Source organism: Ricinus communis, chromosome 5, assembly GCF_019578655.1.
Source record: "Ricinus communis isolate WT05 ecotype wild-type chromosome 5, ASM1957865v1, whole genome shotgun sequence".
Classification (NCBI taxonomy): Eukaryota; Viridiplantae; Streptophyta; class Magnoliopsida; order Malpighiales; family Euphorbiaceae; genus Ricinus; species Ricinus communis.
In genome coordinates this window covers 13,554,814-13,574,944 of record NC_063260.1, presented here as the reverse complement: position 1 = coordinate 13,574,944, position 20,131 = coordinate 13,554,814, and the positions used below count along the sequence as shown (strand labels likewise).

The 20,131-nt window shown below is 31.0% G+C and overlaps 3 protein-coding genes across 4 annotated transcripts; all 3 read right to left on the bottom strand.

Moving 5' to 3' along the window:
• Positions 1 to 4,503: 4,503 nt before the first annotated feature.
• LOC8281795 (protein kinase PVPK-1) lies at positions 4,504 to 9,128 on the bottom strand. The gene is made up of 3 exons (XM_015720710.3): positions 8,742 to 9,128; positions 6,809 to 7,985; positions 4,504 to 5,750 (listed from the first exon to the last, which is right to left on the bottom strand). The coding sequence occupies exons 2-3, from the start codon at positions 7,963 to 7,965 to the stop codon at positions 4,877 to 4,879; spliced, it is 2,031 nt and encodes a 676-aa protein (XP_015576196.1). The 5' UTR covers positions 7,966 to 7,985; positions 8,742 to 9,128; the 3' UTR covers positions 4,504 to 4,876.
• Positions 9,129 to 11,852: 2,724 nt separating this feature from the next.
• Positions 11,853 to 15,181, bottom strand: LOC107261443. 2 transcript variants are annotated; one of them, XM_048373713.1, is made up of 3 exons: positions 15,040 to 15,181; positions 14,759 to 14,878; positions 11,853 to 12,068 (listed from the first exon to the last, which is right to left on the bottom strand). In XM_048373713.1, the coding sequence occupies exons 1-3, from the start codon at positions 15,076 to 15,078 to the stop codon at positions 11,889 to 11,891; spliced, it is 339 nt and encodes a 112-aa protein (XP_048229670.1). In that variant the 5' UTR covers positions 15,079 to 15,181; the 3' UTR covers positions 11,853 to 11,888. The 2 variants fall into 2 exon arrangements, with proteins under 2 accessions (XP_048229670.1, XP_025013534.1); XM_025157766.2 differs by having other exon boundaries at positions 15,001 to 15,134.
• On the bottom strand, positions 11,853 to 19,298 carry LOC107261440 (heterogeneous nuclear ribonucleoprotein 1). Its single transcript, XM_015720676.3, has 9 exons — positions 19,042 to 19,298; positions 18,829 to 18,869; positions 18,561 to 18,724; positions 18,352 to 18,451; positions 18,094 to 18,263; positions 15,001 to 16,567; positions 14,759 to 14,878; positions 13,133 to 13,257; positions 11,853 to 12,068 (listed from the first exon to the last, which is right to left on the bottom strand). The coding sequence occupies exons 1-6, from the start codon at positions 19,146 to 19,148 to the stop codon at positions 16,052 to 16,054; spliced, it is 1,098 nt and encodes a 365-aa protein (XP_015576162.2). The 5' UTR covers positions 19,149 to 19,298; the 3' UTR covers positions 11,853 to 12,068; positions 13,133 to 13,257; positions 14,759 to 14,878; positions 15,001 to 16,051.
• Between the last annotated feature and the right edge of the window lie 833 nt (positions 19,299 to 20,131).

Sequence of the window (20,131 nt, the reverse complement as noted above, 5' to 3'; positions counted from 1 at the left end):
TTAGAAGCGGTTTGGTTTGAAGATCATGCGTGGTGCATGATTCAGTTTTTCTTTTTGACATTTTGAGGAGTATAAAGTCTTATGATTACGCGAGCTCATAGAATAATTGTAATAAATGTTATAGAGGATTGGACTATAATTTATTCCTCTAGAAATTAGACCAAATTGATAAAAACTAAAGATAGAAAAAATATAATACAATTATTTTACATTTTCATTGCACCCTACGAAACACGATTAGATTAAAAAGGAGGAACTATGAAGTTATCTTTTGTGAATTTAATTAATAAAAAAATATTAATTTTTTGTTTCTAAAAGGCTGTATGAAATTAAATAATTGAAAATATGAATGTTTTAATTATTTATAATATATTTTTCAATTTTTACTTATTAAGGAGAATATTAACTGTTAAAATATTATTTTTTAAATAGTTAGTTATTTTAATACTTTTAAATTTTATTACATAATATAATAGATCTTCTATTTTCAAGGATAAATTTTAATATTTTTTTATTTAAAAAAATTAACTACTATCTTTCTAAATTGGATTATTATATTAATTGATCATTACATTTATATAAAAAATTAAATTTATGCTCATAAATAGAAATATTTTGACATTATCAAATTTTTTAAAATTTTACTAATAGATTATTCTATTTTTAACAATCAAGTGATATTAAAATAATTATCTAGATTTGTAAGTTATTAGAAAAAAAACTAAAATTAATAAATTTTAAATTTTACTGAATAATTAATCATCATTTTATATTGAGAATTAAGTATGACCAATGAAAAAATAATTCATTTAAAAAAGGACATGAAAGATAAAGTAAAATAGAAATAATAAAGTTGAAATAAATATTTTAGTGTTATAAAATATATTGACTTATTAATGTGAAATTTATTTAAAAATTTACTTATTTTATTAAAATTTAGTTTAGATATAATCAATAATATTATATTAACTAATGAATCATTTTTAATTAGATAATAATACTAATTTTATCCTTAAAAAATAATATATTAACTATTTTTTAATATTATATCAACTAATAACTTAGTTTTATAATTATACGGTAATTCCACTCTAAAAATATCATTTAAATTATATTTTTAATATTATATTTAATAATAAATTAATTTTTTAATTATATAATAAATTTTTATTTCTTAAGAGATAATATCAATTATATTAATATAATATTAAAATTAATTAATAGATAGTCTCTAAAATAATTTTTATATATTATATTTGATAAAATTTTAGAATTTTAAAAATTAAAAAATTAAAATAGTTAATTTAATATTATTTTTTAAATTTTATAAAATAATATTAAATATTATAAATTTATTAAATTATATTTATTAGTTTAATTTTATAATTTAAAATAATAATAACAACGTATGAGTGAATGACTAATAATATATAAATATGTATGAATATTTATTTAATTAAAACAATTTATTCAAAAAAATTATACAAAAAATTCTGTGAAACTAATGTCAAACTAAATTAAAGAATAATTAATTTAAAATTATTTTTGACACGTTAAATTCAGTTATTTTATAAAGCTATTGTCAATTCATCTGTGATTAGTCACAGATATTTTGAGAATAAATTAAATTGTGAGCATACATATATATGATGTACGACCCCATAAACTGGGGAAATTGACTCTAGTTACAACTAAAGTTACTGTCTACAAGTACTAAAATTTGAAGGCCCAACCACAACGAACCACTTCAGCAGCAGACGTGTTAAAGCCTTTTTTTTCTTTTTAACAAATTGCTTTTCTTATCGCCTGGCGCAATTTATCTGTTTGGACAGTTACGCTACCGGCTTGTCATTCTAACCTAACAATTGTTCGTTTAATAAAAAATGAGAAATTCAGAACCGACGGTTGCTTTCCACGCGTTTGCTTCTCCACGCTCCTATTTAAACAGCTAGGACCATATTCCAATCAATCATTAAAAGAAAAAGGGAGAAGGTGCATTTTTGCCCCTCATGTTTGATGGAGTAGACATTTGCCCCCTAACTATTTTCTTGGAGCAATTAAACATAAAATTGGCCAAAATATGTTATTTAAGCCCCTCTATTAACTGTAGATTTAATAAAACTTCAATTTGTTAGTCAATGGCTAATGTGGGATAAAAATATATTCAGTACAAATAAAGGAAGTGAAAAATAAAAACTCTTTCTTTATTAGCCTCTTCTATTTTCTTTATTTGTTCTCCTTTTATGAGCATTATATTAAAATTACCAGATTTCGTAACAAATTTTTATCCGATCATGTAATAATATTTTTCACAACCCCAAAAAATTCTTTATCAAACCTTTTCTAAAATTGTTTTAACATTATCATCCAACAAAAGTGCCTCTCTTACTAAACTCTTTGAAAATATGAGCAAGTAGAGCCTTGTTTGTAACCTAAGGAGCATAGAAGACAATCTTACCGTATCTGTTATTAGTTTTGGTTGGTTGAACTTCGTGGTTTTAATGCTTATTACACTTGCTAGTTTCTTCATTTTATTAGTTAGTGCAATTGTTTTAGTTACTCATGGATATATTTAACAATTGTTTTTTACTAGGACTATAAAAACTCAATTATGCAGTCATCAATACGAGTAAACATACATATATATTACTTTTATTAACTAGTCATGTTATCTTAGACAAAAATTACATTTCTGTGTCATTTTGGCACATTATTAGACCAAATTTTTTTTTATTAAAAGTGGGTATTATAAATCCACATCAATAAAATATTATTGTCCTTTTTCCTGTCAAATTACAGAGATTATAAGTGTAAAGACTACTGCGTTAACAAATAACTAAACATGTCACATGAATTATATGACCTATTTACTTTCCTTTATGCTCTGATCCGATCTTTTTTTCTTTTTTGTTTTTTTTTCTTTTTATAATAACAAAAATAAAAAAACATATGGCACTATGGACCTCCAGTAATTTTATTTTTAATAAAAGTCAAAATAAAATGCCACATTATGTATGTATAACGAAAGTTTATTTTTTCATCTAATCTGTGCTTTTTTATTATTTACTTAAAAAAATAAATTAGAGGCCAATTCGCTCTTTGACCTAAATATTAGGGGCAAAAATGCACATTTAATGTTCACTTATGCTGCTAAGTCTTAAAAGTGCAAGGAGGGCCCTATATATCACTATTTAAATTGATTTACAAGTTATTTATCTCAAAATTTACTTCAACACCATATGCGAGCCACAAGAAAAATATTAGGAGTAAAATTGTAAAAAGGTAGAAATGATTTATCTCTATACAAATATATTAATTTACATTAGTAAAAGTTTATTTCTACATTTTAAAATTATATAACTTTTTCGGACAAAATAAAAATATCTTATTAATGAATTCCATCATTTACTCTAAAAATAATATATTCGAGTGATCAATTCTATACGAATAATTCTTATATTAATATTATCCATAATAGTCGAATCTAGATGTTATTTATATAATTCTTTAAGTCTATTTATATATTAAAAATAAAAATGTATTATTATTTCATAATATTCTCAAACCTATTTAATATTTATCAATTTGGTTAATTATATAAAGTTGAATATCTTTCTATATTAAATAATGCAAAGTGTATTCTTAGTTAAGCTACTTCAGCAAACTTTATATCTTTTAAAGTTACTATGTATAATTTGAATTTTTATATTGTATTTGGTTGAAATCTACAAAATTTATAAAATTTATTTATAAATTTACAACTTAGGTGCTTTGAATGAAATGAAAATTAATTTAAAATTCTATATAATTAAATTTATGTAGAATTAATTATAATTAATGTGCTATTTTTTAAAATTAGAATCAGTGTTCAATTTAAAATCAATAAATTAATTGTGAAAAAACTATAAAATTACAAATAACCTTGAATCCAACGTGTCAAAAATAAATAAACGTATCAAAATAAAAAATTTATGTTCAAGAAATTAATATCTATATATAGATTTCACTCTAATTTTTTATTTTTATTTGATAACAATTATTATTGCTGTTTTTTCTGATAGAACATTTGGTAAAAATTATGAAGTAAACAGCACAATTCCTCCTTATTTTAATTTTCTAAATTTGTTTGCATCTCAAATTTATGGTAAAATAATAATATTGTTTATAAAGGGGAATAAGAGAATGAGTTGAAAAGTAGGGCAATTTTGAATAATTATTTTTGAATTAGGACTAAGTTATAAAATCCACATAAGCTCAATTTAATGTGGAGTTGGGTTAAAAGGCTGCTGACGCACGCTCTTACGAAATTATCATTGGTGGGGCCTTTTAGCATGACTTACCATAAATTTGTCCAATAATTCTTCTTTCAGAAAACAATTTCTTTTAATATTATCATTTTCATGTAACAATATTTCATGGAAAGTATTATTATTATTGCAGCCAGTCTCATTTCCAAGTGCCAATGGGCAAAAGAAAAGGACAATGGCGTAGATTGGTATAACATATACAAAAGTAAGATTGCATTTCCCTCAGCGGCCTCTTACAATAAAAATTGTATTGCAGACTTTTAAGGTAATCACAGACACCGATTCAATTGCAAACAAACAAAATCAATGCTTATGGATATTGCGAAACTATACATTGACTTGGAAGCAAGAGGCAACAGTTTTGATAGGATTGGAAGGGAAGTAAGCTTCATTCCTCAGTTAATTTCGCATTTGCATTTCCTCAGTGTTGTTTGTTATCATGCTTTGTTTATAAGAGGTTACATGTGGCTGTCAAGGCACCCCCTTACAATGGAAGAGGAACCCATCGACGCATACAGCATGCACGAGGCTATAGAAGCTGGTTTGACTACGTAAACCAATCACAGAACTCAAAAGAAATCAATCTCTAGATAATTACCTGAAGGCTTCACATCTATGCCTGGCACATTCCCTGCTGCTTGGGTTGTTTTTGGCACATCCGCTCTCATAAGAAAATCAATCATGGCTTGTTTCGGCACATCTGGGGGATTCGTACACCGAATCAGTGCCCAATTTACACTCTGAAAGAATGGATGTTGTTTTATTTCAGTAGCCCCTCGCCTGTAGGCGAGACGGTGCTGTGGTTCTTTAACTAGTAAACCTCTGATCAAGTCCCTAGCAGCAAAACTCACAGGAGGTGAATCTGGAAATCTTAACGGCTGCCCAATCACATTAAACAGTGTGGCCCGGTTTCCTGCCCCCTTGAAAGGAGTTTTACCAAACAAAAGTTCATAAAGAAAGACCCCAAATGTCCACCAATCTACAGCACTTCCATGGCCTTCTCCTTTAATAATTTCAGGTGCCAGGTACTCGTGCGTGCCCACAAAGGACATCGATCGAGCATTTGTGGGTTCAGCAATAAGCTCAGGGAGAGGGGTTACTTGATGATTCGTTTCATTCTTTGGCTTATTTTTCTTATTTTTCTTGGACTTTGACAAGAAGCGTGGTCCAAAACATGCTGGTTGGATGCAATCAGGCTGCATCACACAGGTTGGCTCAATGCAAGCTGGCTGCACACAGTATGCTGAATTCTTCGACTCCAAGGTTGAGTGTGATGATTTAACCAGAGTTGGGCAGACAGCACATCTTAGAGAGAGGTCAAAATCTGAAAGCATTATATGCCCATCTTCCCTTACCAAAACATTCTCTGGTTTAAGGTCCCTGTAAATGATCCCTAGCATGTGCAAGTACTCCAAAGCAAGGAGAACTTCTGCAACATAAAACCTGCAGAAATAAAACGGAAATTAATGAACTAAAAGATTATGAAAAATGTGTCTACAAAACCATACCCAAAAACTAACACTATCATTAAAGTAAAAGAACTATATCCTCATGGTTTCTCTGCTCACCTGTCATTGCATAACATATCTGCTGCATGAACTACTACGATTCTACTAAAGTAATTGTGTTAAAAAAACTGTCCTGATTGGAATTTCCTTATTCTGTCTGTTTCAACTTCTGAGCACTAGTTGGTTTTAAACTTGCACCTATTTTTACCTTGAACAGCAGTTCAACCTTACATAGCAATAACAAATAGAACTTTTTTTCAGATGATAGGTGCATCTAAATGATAAAACTTTTCCTTCATCACCTTATAATACTTCCAAAGAAAACAAAAATCATCTCAAAGTGTAAAGGGTTGTTGGAGTATATCAATTCATGCAAACAATTAACCAGAAATCCAGAATTAAGAATAAAGACCATAGCTGTAATTAGCTTAAAGCAACACCATGCTGCTTATGGAGAATATTTCATCATAACATGGGTCCTTAAAAATGTTGCAGGAACTAGAATCTCTATATAAAAATGAATTTTCATGGTTAGATAGGGATGATATAACTGGGGGCAATAGTCCAGAGTTGGATGCAGCCTATTGGATAAATGATAATCAAAATTAGAAATTATAAGCACCAGTTAGCAGTGTTCATCTAGCTTCTTAACTGTTTTCTTAAGAAAAACAGGAAAAGATAACAAAAAAAAAAAGAAGCAAAACAAGGAGACAAGTAGCTCCATTCTTAGTATATCTTTAAGCAAAGCAAAATACTTGTCAATAGCAAACCCGCATTCCCTTTCCCTTCTCTTTTCTGATGCAGATCTGGTCCATAGGAAAGTCCATCAACTCAAATAATGGTCTTAACAAGAAATTTCACCGGTTTTCCATTAATGAGATTAAAGATACCAAAACTTGGAAAGCATACATCGGCAGGAGTTCGTAAGCAATAATATAAACTATAAATGCCAATGTAACAAACAGCATGGGAAATAAGGAAAGAGTTTCTAACCGAGCAGCATGCTCTGGAAAGTACTTCCCAGGCTGTCTTTGCCTGAGTGCATGCAGGTCGCCTCCAGGGCAGAACTCCATCAACAAGCAAGAGAACTTTTCTGTTTCAAAATGTGTATATAAAGTTGGTAGAAACGGATGATCCAGAGACTGAAGTATCTCTCGTTCAGTTTGAGCCCTTGGAAGCTTCTTCCGGGCTGCTAGTGCTGCTTTATCCATAATTTTCATTGCAAAATAAGTTCTCGTGCCAGTCAATTCTGCTAGATGAACACTACCTATGTCTCCACATCCCAGTCTCCTTAACAATTTAAAGTGATTCAACCCTAATGCTCCCTCACGAGATCGGACAACTTGAATTGCTTCCCATCTAATATCATTTGCTTTATGGGGCTTGTACAAGGCACTGGTTAAACTACTTGAGCTGCTTTCATCACTAACATCACTATCCGTGCTGCCCCTATAGATACTTGTCTTCCTGCTCTCCGTGTCATAGACGTTACTTATATCACCACTTTCACTAGGTTTGTCAATGAAGCTTGCTTCTTCACTAACTTCAGTGTTGGTGAAACTCTGTTTCGCTTCCGCATAAACAGTAGCAGTGTACACACTGTTTGGAGGACTTGCACAAAAACTTATGGCTGATTGAGATGCCATGTGGTTACTAAGCACCCTAACTGCTCCTTCACACGAAGCCGAGACAACACTTTCAGATTCAAGCGAGCCACTTGAATTAGAATTCCCAGGATCTTCAATATGATGCTTGACTAAAGATTTGCCTTCTAGCATCAAAACCTTCTTCTCAGGAGAACTTTCTGCTGATTGATCAAAGTCTTCAATAGGACCCACAAACTGAGATTTATCCTTATTTAGGCTATAAAAGTGTTTGGCCATGTTGGGCAATTCCTCACGTTGCATAGGATCATGGGCAGTTCTATAAGAATGCTTCTGATTTGCAACAGAACCATTTACATGGTTCATTCCAGGATTACGAACACCAGCATAGTGCATGGAGGAAGCTCCTTTGTATCTAGATTGTTTTGCAGATGGGGGCCGAGAAGGGTGAGGAACCCCAGATGTGCATGAAGAATCATCACCTATTGTAGATGTTGAATTCTGACTCTTCAATGAAGTACTGAATCCATTACCAAATGACTCCATGAAGCAACTTTACGCCAAAGCTAATCACACCAAAATCCAATCAAGCACAATATACTTTAGAGCTAAGAGCTATCAATGACAGCCAAGCCACTATTAATGACAGAACCTTGAAATTAAATTGTCCTTTTATCTAAAATCAAGGACCAGTTACAAGAACTAGGCAATTAAAGATAGAGACGCAAATGGCTATGATAGTTATTATATTCAAACAAGAAAAACAATAAATTGTAGAATCCGCAGATACCATATATCAAACCAACTCATGAAGTACTATAATCAAGACAAACTCCAAACGTAACGGAGATAATAACAAGATATGTTGTTATATTATAAAGCTGAGGAAATCAAGATATAAACCGTTACTTCATATAAAATCAAATGAACGTCAAAATCTAACCTTTTCAAGCATTAAAAAGACTAAAGATTTCAAAAATCTCATACAAATCCAAACTTTTTGCATTGACTTTCCCAATCAGAAACTGCCACGATAAACAACCTTCTCAATACTCCCAATTGCACAAATGAATTAGAAACAAGAAAAAGAAAGAAAGAAAAAAGTGTAATATTTAGTTAAACAACTTGTTCTTGAAAGAAAAAAGAAAGAAAACAAAGATAAAGTTTTTTTCTTTCTTCAGTTTTATAATAGTTAATCAAGAAACTCAAAAGAAAAGCAAACAAAGAAAATTAGAGGACACCCAGAAGAGAAATAAAGAAGTAAAAGAAGTGGAAAAGAAGCAAAAGAAAAAAAAAAACAAAAACAAAAAACAAAGTATTACCTGATTAAAGAAGAGAGAAAGCAATGCGCAAGGAGCTATTTTGCATGAGTGCTAACTGTGAATATAACCAATAAAAATGAAGAAATTAAGGGGAAGAAAACCCCAGAAAACAGAGGTTCACAAGGAGAAAGTGAAACAACTTTGCTATTTGTTGTTATTTAAGATCGGATCGAAACGAGAGAGAGAGAGAGAGAGAAAGAAAGAAAGAAATAGGAATAGTTATAGAATAATGATAAATGATTAAATTTTGTGCTTGCGAAAAGTTGTTTCTGTTAAATTTTCGTCGTTATTACGAACGGGAAAATGAAAGAAAGAAAGGATCATTCGTATAAATTTGTAGCAGAAAGAAGATAATCAAAGACAACTTACTCACAAGCAAAGATTTTGATTAAAACTTGTAAAAGGAAAAAATTAAAATAAAAGCTTGTCGTTGTTTTTGCTTCTTTCTTGCTTTTAATTTTTTAAATTAAAAAAGAAAAAGAAAAAAGAAATAGAGTAATTAAGTGGACAGGGACTGGGCCACCTTACTCATTAAGTGTTGGGGCGCTCCCGCCACTTATAATTGCTATTTATTATCCTAACTCTTTGTTTTTATTTTTCATTCTTTCTCTTTATCAGGAGTGCTAAATAAACTTATTTTTACTACTTTCTCTTCTACATATCTTTTATATTTTATTACATAAAACAAATCAAAATTGCATTTTTATGACATTCTTATGATTTTAAAATTCTTTATTTTCGACTTTTATTATTTTATTCTATATTTTTCTTTAATGTTTTTGTTAATATAAAATTATTATTCATTGTTAAATGAGAGATTTAAATTAATTATTTTGTTTTATTAAAACAGATATCTTTTAAATAAAATATTTCATTCTCTGTAAAAAAATAATAATAATATTAAAAATTTAAATTTATAATTCAAAAGTTTTCATGTTATAATTGCTAATCAATTAAAAACGTAAATTTGAAGCTTAATTTTATGAATACAATTATGCTATATAAAATATATAAAATAAGCATTTTATTATTATTAAATTATAATATTTCTTAATTTATAATTTATATATTAATTTTAAAATATGATACATGTCTTATTGATAGAAAAAAGTAATAAAAAGAAGTGTTTATCACTGCTCTTTCTTTATTTATAAAAAAAAATCTATTTACTAACTTTTTATTTATTAATTAATTATTTAAATTCTCACTTATAAAATATCAAAAAATCCCATTTATTATTTATTATCATATATTTATTTGATTAAAATATAATATAAAGCAATTCCAATGTCATAAAAGATTTGCTAATTTTATGTATGAATTAAAGATTATTTTCTTATTAAAGTGAAGAGGAAAAAAGTGTATATTACAGGTAATTAGAATTATCATATAATATATTATTTAAAATTTAATAGATTTTTCAAATTAAAGTCTAAAAGTATATCAAAATAAATGTTTGTTAATGTACACATAATTCATAAAGAATATTAAGAAAAAAAGAGGCTTATATCTTCAATCTTGAAAACAGATATAGTTTTGGAATCAAGATCAAATAACTTTCTCATTTTTCTGAATAAATGGATTATAAAAATATTAGATAGATATTATAAAACTTGCTCATATGAAAATTAATGCAGTAAAATAAGTGTACAATTAAAAAGCCAAGTCAGCAAATTTCGTTAGAATTGATTAATTTATATGTAAAACTAATTTTCTTTTAAACAAATCTTAAAAAAACTCAATGGCAAAACTTTAGATCTTTGTAAATTGTTATATCTATTTTATTTACATTATATTTTTTTTTAAAAAAAAATTATTATATATAAATGAGTGTAAAATATGGTAATGTTTAAAACATCTCATTGATTATCATAGTTAAATTAGAGTTTAATAAATCAAATTTATTATTTTGATAATTTATTAAATTAGTAAATCCAATATTCTCTTTAGACATTCAAATATAATAAAGTTGGTGTTCCTTTCTTTTCTAAATTTTTTTAAAATATGAGAAAAAATGCTAAATAAAAATTAAAAATAGAATTTTTCAGTCATTATTTATAAAAAATGACACTTAAAATTTGCACTTTATCCAATGCATTTAAATCATCAATAGTAAAACATTTTAGGATTATGATTTCCAAGTAATTTAATGTTTTTCTATAACTGATAATCACATGGATTTATACTAATCTAATTAACCTCATTAGCGAGCGGGAGGAGGAGGGGGAGGGAAGACTCACATGCGCGCACGTGGAATCCCCAACAATAGCACGTGGCCGGCTGTCATGCTCCGCTGCATGATAATATAAATACGCCTAAAAGTGGCACTTAACTAATCACAGCCCCTAACTAATGATTAACACCTCCACTTCCTTTAACTAATCTCCAAGGACAGAAACGTCTTTTACTGTTATGGGTGCCCCCAACCATCTAATCTAATGTCTACATTTTTTCTACTTCCAGTCCAGACACATGGGGACCATCCTGTCACGCCGGCGGGTCCTGCCTTTTTGAAAGGGACCCACAAAAGGGTGTAGGGCAGACGCCAGGAATATGGTGGTTGAGTAGTCCGCAGAAGTGGGTTCGAGTAACCAGTAACTACTACCAGTCTTGACCTGAAAAAGAGATATTCTGATCAAACGGCGAAGATGTTTTAGTGGGGTAGAGCGAGATGTGATTGAAATGCCGTTAGCCGTCTGATCAGAGAAAGTGGGAAGATTTCTAGTGGGGCCAAGACAAGTGGATGAGGGTTGTGTTTGGTGCGAACTGAGAAGGCATCCATATAAGGGGTTGAGATCATGACACGTGTAATGATTTTTAATGTTTTCTAAAGGTGGGGTTACCAAGACAAAGCACCCCCAAAGTTGTGGGGGCGAGTGTTACCAATCACATAGGCATGTTAAAAACAATCATTTTCAGTGTGCAATGTACCAAATTATTCTCCTTTCTTGGGTTCAATTTGGTCCCTCAAGATAGTAATTTTATTGTTTAATCCTGTCCAATAGTTAATTTGGATACCTAAGTTTTTGTAGCTATCTTCTCTACAAGATCTCAATTATCACAATACATACAGATGATTAAGTAGCTAAGAACATGATGAATACATGATAATGATAATAATTGCAAATTGGCATTAGGGTTAAAATGTCAAGATTGTTCAAGTAAGTTTTCTAAATATAAGTTCAAGATGTATCTTCCTGTGGATAAAACATCAAGCCTCTTCTCCCTGGGTTCATACTTCCCCTTCCGAAGCTGATACCTATGAGTTACAGCTGAAATGGTATATGCTTGACCTTCAATAGTCACACTTTCCCCACATTGCAAGTTCTGCTACACAAGGTAAGGTACTAAGTACATCAGGAACAGATACAAGAATAATTGAATGCTCAAATAAAATAAGCAATGCTATTTTCCATCTTTAAACAGGTTATATCTGGGCCTACGTTACCCTTTTAATGAATGAATACACTAGCACACATAAAAAGCAAAAGATGACAGATGGATTATCCAATTTCTTGTCTATGGTGCACATAGAATTCAAGAGAGAGATAAAAAAAGGCATACAATTCATTCTGTAATCTGAAATAATGGAAGCATATCTGCCATTTACAACTCACTGAACAGAAACCAATGTCAGTCACCTCATTGTATGGGGACCATCACTGTTTTCTTGCAAGAATTTATCCTCTCAATCTAAATATCCATGTACTTCAATTTCAGCACGAAATACACCAACATATCTTCCGTAATTAGAGATTCAATATCTTCAGACTACGGAATGATCTGCAAACAATAATGTTTTGCAACTCTTTTCCCCACCCTAATCAACAAGTTGTAATGTCTTCAATCATAGGAACATATGTCTATTTAGAGTGCCCCCCAGCTGTGTAATCCTGGACAGCAAAGAAAAGATATGCATCTCGAACTTTCTCCTCTTCCCTTTTACATGTCAAGTTCTTACATTGTAAAAAGTATTCTGGAAACTCGGACTCCTGTCTATTTTTGCAGCCTCCATCTTCTTTTAACTGTTTCTTTATGCAGTATACACAATTAAAGGTCATTCGAATTTCAGTTCAAGTTCACTCATCTAAAGGCATGTCACTACCTTTCCCTTCCTATTGCAATTATGAGGGCATTATTAGGAATCTAAGAGTTGTTCAACAAGAGCAATTTGTTCAGTGGATGTGGACCTATGGATATGGAAATGAGTGAGCCCCCAAATTGAGGAGAAATGCCCCTCCAGTAACCAATTTCTCTTTGCTGGAAATATTTGCTTTCCAGCCTGCCTGTTCATGGAAGGATTTGTCAAGGAGGTATGATAATTGACAAAAAGACAATCAATCATCTAAATGTTGCTGGTCCTTTAGCAAAAGAAGTCTGGAGCCACTCACCTGTTTCCAGTTTCAAAACTTGTATGCCCGGTAATTCATTTTAGGATTGGCTAATGGCCTTTGGAAGATGGAAAGAAGCAGAAAATGATCAATTGTGTAGACTGGAACCTTTCTTCTTTGGTATGCTTCGAGAGTGAGAAAGACATGGTATTCAATGGAAATCATTGCAAATAACAACTAAAGCTAGCCGTGATCATCATGACTATCAAGAGGCATTCAATACTATGCAGCAATAACAGTAAATAACTACTCAAGCCAAGAAATTAGCAGAGAAGAACAATGGGAGCCTCCTATCTTTGGTTCTTTTAAAATGAGCATACAGGGATCACTTGGTGCAAATAACTGTGCTAATCAGGAACTCAAATAGGATTTTTATTCAGATAAACGAATACAGGCACTAGCATTTGAGAATTGCCTAAGTTTTGCTTTGTAGTCTTACTTTTGATGTGTGGTATTGGAATCTGGATTTCCAGGCTGAGGTGCAACTTGTACAATAACAATCTAGATTGCATTACTAATCTAATATAAGCTTGTGTATTGGTATGCTTTGAGACTATGATGTCTAAATGGTGTTCTTAGAGAAGCCTTCTGCACCACCAACAGGCAGGACCCAGTTATTGAAAATGATATTTCTTAGTTAAGTATATATCTTTTTCTCTTTGGCAACAAAAGAGAAAGAAAATCTGTGCGAAGTAGGTAACTAGATATAGAGGGCAATTTGTTATTCAACAAACAAATGGTACATGGAGATGAAGATAGAGTTATGATGGCAGCTATTTGTCCATTTGCCTGCGCTGTGTCAGTTCTCTCAGGGAACCTGGCAAGCAGTTCCTTGTCATTGAGAGCTACATAGAAGTTCTACCCATCACTAACCTATTAAGCTAACTGCATGTAATAAGTCTTGAACCTTATCTCCTATCTAGTGTCTTCTTTACCTTGTTAAGCTACCTGCTCATAGTAAATCTCCAACCCAGTTTCACTTAATCTAAGCAGTCTGAACCAATCCTGCCTGTTTTCATGGAAATTATTGATATGTTCAATAAAGCTTTTACATTTGAATCATTTACAGAATGTTGAAGCATACATTCATTAATTTGCTTATAAAATATTTGAAAGCTGTTTCATCTCTCTCTTACTTACCCTAGCATAAATTATACAGTAAAAAAGATAAACCAACAAAAGCATTTGATATACACCAATAGTATCCAGAGGTTGATTCTGAATCTTATATGTTAATGACAATGACAAAAGAAGAAAAAAGAAAAGAAGAAACATATTATACTTTTACCAAAAAAGAATACACCTTTATCCATAAAAAACAGATAAGCAAACAAAACAATCATAATAAAACTAAAATCACTTTTATATTTTATTAAGAAAATAAATTGAGAAGCATTAGAATTCCCAATGATGCAAGAAAAGAAAAAAAAAACATGAAAAGCCCACCCAAAAACATCATGACTAGATATAAAATTGCAGCAAAAGAACACATACCTAATTATAAAAAAAAAAAAAAAAAAAAAAAAGAGAGAGAGAGAGGAGGTGAGGTTCTTTTTGCATAAACAATGTTAACCCAATTAACTAAATAAGACACACAAAAATCAATAAAAAGAATCAGTCTCTTACAGAAGGAAAGCAGCGGATGCCAAGGTTCCTGGGAGGAGGAGTAATCTCAATGACTTTATAAGGGTGAGACTGATCTTTCTCTCTTTCTTTTTTTCTGCACGATACATGCAAACCTGATGTCTGCCCAGATCATTATAATGGTTGGTAAAATCAGAACTTTGATTAACCAAAAGAAGAATCAAGAGAATCAAAAGATGGATTGGAAAATTGCGTGGAATTTAATAAGCAGTGGAAAAGTTTACTCTAAAGAAAAACCTCCTAAGAAATGAAGACTGTCGCACCTTCTTACATGATCCAAGATTTAGCGACGCCATTGCCATTTCTCTCTATTTCTCTCTATCCTTCTTTCAGTGTGGCTTTTTCTTTGTAATGTGTGAATATGAGACTGGAAAAGAAGGGAGAAGGAAAGCCAGAACTTTATCAGATCTTTTTTTCCCTTAAAAAAGAGATTATAACTCTAAGCATTTTTATATTTTTAACAAAATTTTCTTCGGTTGTATTATTTTCAACAAAACTGAAAAAATAGCCTTAACAGTCTTTTAAGTTTTCCTGGAAAAAGAAAATCTTTCAAGTTCAATATTTTCTTTGCTAATTGTGTTTTCTTTAACTGTCTGTTTTCATTTTATTGTTTAGGTTTTTTTTTGAAATAAATTGTTAGGCTATTTAGTAAAAATAATGAATTTATACAATTTTTATAAGTAAAAGTGCCGATTAAATCTACTCCAATTGTCACAATAAACCTTATTTAATACATTAAAATCTATATTAATCATGAATATCTTTTAGTACATTCGTAGGGGTTAGATAACATAAGCCATTTGATGAAATGGCATGTAAGTATAATCTGATGAACTAAATCACCACCAAGACTGCTAAGGGCTCTAAATATTAAACAAGGAAAGGAAATGAGAATTAAAAAATGGGCAACTCCCAATCTGTATTTCCAGGTGTCTTTGATAATGAGAGGGGTACATCACAATTTGTAATCCATGAGTGCTACTCAGATCAAAGTCTAGAAATTTATAAAAAAAAAAAAAAAAAAAAAAAAGAGAGAGAGAAGAAAGGAATTCAAGATGCCCTAGATATCCTAGTCTTGGTAAAACATGAGAATAAGAAATGATTCAACATTCAATTAAAAAAAAAAATGTCCAGAGGAAAGGAACCAGCTTGCCAAAGTTATAGAAACCTAACTGAATTAACAACTAGCTAGAGCTCAAATACAACGGTGACAACTTCACTTAGCCGTTACACTTTATAATCCCAAAACCAAAAATAATTCCTACTGCACCCCTTCTACCTCCCGTAGGGATGGTATCTACCGCTACCGGCACCTCCATATCCCCCTCTACTTCCATAGTAGGAACCCCCGCTGCTTCCTCCATAACCACCCCCAAGACTAGAGTCATAGCTACCTCCGTAGCCACCGCCAGATCCTCCACCACTACCATACCCACCATAGCCTTCTCCCGGGCCACCATAACCACCTCCTAAGTCATAACCCCTGCTAAAGCTACCTCCATACCGGCCAGAATATCCAAAGGAGGGCTCCCCTCTGTAAGCCCCAATACCACCACCTCCATATCCTCCATATCCACCAAATTCACCTCCCCCATATCCACCATAAGTACCAGATCTACTTCCATAGGGCCCACCAGACCTATAAGCACCACCACCACCACCACCACCACCAAAGCCACTGCCTCCAAATCCATCATACGCATCACCAAATCCAGGCCTTGAATCATTATAACGCTTAGAAGAAGGTAGTGGGGGGTTAGGCTTCTTTGGCTCTGCCTTCTTGATCTCAACCTAAAAAAGAAAGACAAACTTAATGAGTAAACAGAAGATGATGGGTAAAAGCATGTAACTTTAACAAAAATTATTTATAAAAATAGAAGAAATTATATGCTCAATTCTACTTCTTTCCTAAGTGATCAAACCACCTTGTTTTAAAGCAAACATAGAAACAAGCTAGTTGGACAATAACAAAAAGAAAAAGCATAGGATTAAGTTGAAATAATATCGGAAAGGGAACACTAGCAGATTAGTCAGATCAGATAAGTGTTCACCCTATTGCCTTCTAGTAAGTTATTTATATATATTACATCTATTTTTTACATATCCATTAGACTTTTTCTGTGTCATGTTAAAGACATAAGCTATCACACTATTAAGCATTTTGCTACTTTTACTAATTGAGGATCAAATGCCATCAAAGATGGCCCCCCTATAAATTCTATCAACACTTGCTTTGGAAAGAATATAGAAGTAATACTGTTTAGTTTTGAAAACAAAATGGTAAGGCGAGTTAATGCCTGACCAGAGCACAAAACAAATGCTAGCACTGGCTGGGTAAATAACAACTATAGTTATTAAACTTCTTTCTAATAGGTTACAAATTGTTAATCTGTGTCAATTTAGTCATTATATTTGAATTTAATCTCAACTGAAATAAAACACTCAAACTTGATGAAAGATCCACTGGAAGGCTGATATTTTTGCCAATTTTGCAAGATCGATACAGGGGAAGACAAAGTTAAGAAGTTGGAATTTGTGAAATTCCTACATACTAGTCAAGAAGAGATGAATCACAAATAACATCAGTTTCCCAAGGATTTTTTCACAGGATCTTACTGACATTGGTCAGCTGATAGACGATTTATCTGTGATAACCAAATTGATATAAATTGAAGCTCTGAAACCAAATCGAAATAGACAAAAATCGTTAATTACCCTAATGTGGATTGTTGACAGGTATCTACACATTCACACAGCTATATTCTGAATGGCAATGTATTAGCATAAACTCAACTGCATAGATTCCATTTAAAGGATTTATCACTCGGTTAACTATCTAAACAATTGAATAATAAAGCCAGTAAGCCACATAAAAGTAATATTAATACCTCAATAATCAACCACATGATAAACAAAGATATGGTGGATGAAATACTTAGATTATACAATTTTAGAGAAATTCATTTGATTGAGGGAGTTAAAGGCCTTCAAGTAGACGTCATATACCTTTTTTCTTTTGGGTTTTCTAGAAACAGCTTGGATTCTCCAAGAATTCTACATAATGCATTAACATGCAAAATAACAAGGACAGACAATGATCTCAATACTCAACTATAATCAATTAAGTTTGGGCCACTGAAAATTCTTTGAAATAATTCCATTCACCTTGTCGGTACGGTAGAAAAAAGAAGAGTATTGAAAACACATTCTGATAAGACCATCGCCAATTTTCTTTCCTCTTGTAATTATAGGGCTGGTAATAAGGATATAAGAACCATCGCTAATAAAAAATGAATAATAAACTGTTGGCTACTCACCTGGCCTCCAGCCAACTCAAGCTTATTCCCCTTAGCCAAAAGATCATCTACTGCCTGCTCCGTGTCAAATGTAATAAAACCAAAGCCACGTGAGCGATTGGTGGAGTGATCACGCATTATCTGGTGTTCAATGACCTCACCATATTGCATAAAGAATTCCTTGAACTCGACTGTCCATGGGTCCATGTCCATTTATCAAACAATTGACACTCCAATGAAATGATAAGAAAATACAACCGCTTAAAGACTTGAATATACCTTCAGTCACAGTAGTGGGAATTCCACCTACAAAAATCTTTTTTGTCTTGAAATCCCTAGCTCCTATAGCTCCCTTTGGTATTGTTCTTTTGATTTCCACCTATAAAAGAATCCAAATCCCGCCAACCAAAAATCAATAAACATGACTAGGAAATAACAGATAAAAGATAAACTTACTCAACTTTATGAAGAGGAAAACTTAGCCCTACTTGTTTGCCATTAATAACATGGGAGTCCTGAATAACTTGATCAACAACAGAAGGATCAGCATAGGTAACAAACCCAAATCCACGAGGTTGGCCAGTCTTTCGGTCCTTCATTATAACAGAATCAGTAATTTCACCATATTTACCAAAATGCTTAACAAATTGTGCTGCAAAAACAAACATTAAACACCAAAAAGATTAAAATTAAAAAACAGTTGATAAAACAGATGATAAAACATTAGAAAAACAAAATTAGCTAAAAAAAACTAACCTGTAGTAGTCTCTCTAGCTAAACCTCCGATAAAAATTTTTCTGCAAGCAAATTTCACAGGAAAATTAGAAAATGAATTCAAACACGATTTTAATTAAATTAACCTAAATTAATAGAGAAATAAAAAAATATCAAAATCTTAATCTTCATATGCAAGATAAAAGAAGCAAACTTCGAATATTAAAAGGAAAGTAACGAAAAAAAAAAATATACCCGGGACTAGCTCCATCTCCAGAGTGAGAATGAGACTTATCGTCATGAGAGTGGAAGTTGTTAGTTTCTTCTCCAGGAAGGGTATCTTGTTGGTCTTGAGGATCCATTAGAATTTGCAAATTTGATGAAGAAAGGTAAGCCCTAGATTTTCAGATATTATTTGAATGAATGCCCTAAAACCCCCTCTACTGTTATTCGCGTTTTTTTTTTTTTTTTTTTTTTTATTATTGGCCACTCCTCTCTGCAAGGACTGGGACCCTCTTTAATATTAAAACAAAAATTTCACACTTAAATTTCTTTACAGGACTGGATGGATGTATGTTATTTTGTTTTGTTTAGTTTTTAATTTTCATTTCTATCATCCTTTAAGAAAACTCTTCATTTAAACATGTAATTATTTTAATTTTTAATTATTAATTATACATCGCATGATTTTTATTATTATTTTAATTATAAATAAAAATATAAAAATAAATTAATATAAAATTTTCATAAATTTCTGACAGTTGCTGTAATAATTAAATTACTCTAAAAATATAAATATTTTAAAAATCCATCAATATAATTAATTTTAAAAATTATGTTAAGATTATTTATTAATTATATAATGTTGATATTAAAACATAATTGTTATACTATTTTTAAAAGTATATAATTATATATTTTAAAGATTAATTTAATTAAATATAATGTCAAAATATAACTAAAACATCCTTCGATGTTTAAACTCTTCATTTAAACATCAAAATTGCTAAGAATATTATAGCTGAAGTTGATTACTCACATTACCCTATAAACAAATATTTTATTTACTTATTTATTTTTATAGTTTGGATTCCTCTCCCTCCTTCCTGGATAAACCGTTTATTTAGTCTTCTTATTAGAACATTTTGATTGTCTCATACATGAATGGATATGCAATTGCAATTTGACTCTCTTCATAGATACAATCAGTAAATGGAAATACTAGAAAATTAGCTAATGGGTACATATACTAAAGTTATCGACACAAATTGTATTTACCAGCCAAACGAGATTGAACATATCTATCTTTCTTAACATATGTGGACTAAACCGAAGGAAAGGGGAA

What these genes read in the sequence shown, in the direction of transcription:
- LOC8281795 (XM_015720710.3), bottom strand. Translation starts at nt 7,965, where the DNA reads ATGGAGTCATTTGGTAATGGATTCAGTACTTCATTGAAGAGTCAGAAT. An exon ending in TTTCCAGAGCATGCTGCTCG is followed by an intron (nt 5,751 to 6,808) that starts GTTAGAAACTCT and finishes TTATTTCTGCAG; the next exon opens with GTTTTATGTTGCAGAAGTTC.
- LOC107261443 (XM_025157766.2), bottom strand. Translation starts at nt 15,078, where the DNA reads ATGGCAATGGCGTCGCTAAATCTTGGATCATGTAAGAAGGTGCGACAG. An exon ending in TTAGGAGGTTTTTCTTTAGA is followed by an intron (nt 14,879 to 15,000) that starts GTAAACTTTTCC and finishes TGATCTGGGCAG; the next exon opens with ACATCAGGTTTGCATGTATC. An exon ending in GCATCCGCTGCTTTCCTTCT is followed by an intron (nt 12,069 to 14,758) that starts GTAAGAGACTGA and finishes CTTGTGTAGCAG; the next exon opens with AACTTGCAATGTGGGGAAAG.
- LOC107261440 (XM_015720676.3), bottom strand. Translation starts at nt 19,148, where the DNA reads ATGGATCCTCAAGACCAACAAGATACCCTTCCTGGAGAAGAAACTAAC. An exon ending in GGAGATGGAGCTAGTCCCGG is followed by an intron (nt 18,870 to 19,041) that starts GTATATTTTTTT and finishes ATTTGCTTGCAG; the next exon opens with AAAAATTTTTATCGGAGGTT. An exon ending in TTGAGTTGGCTGGAGGCCAG is followed by an intron (nt 16,568 to 18,093) that starts GTGAGTAGCCAA and finishes TTTCTTTTTTAG; the next exon opens with GTTGAGATCAAGAAGGCAGA.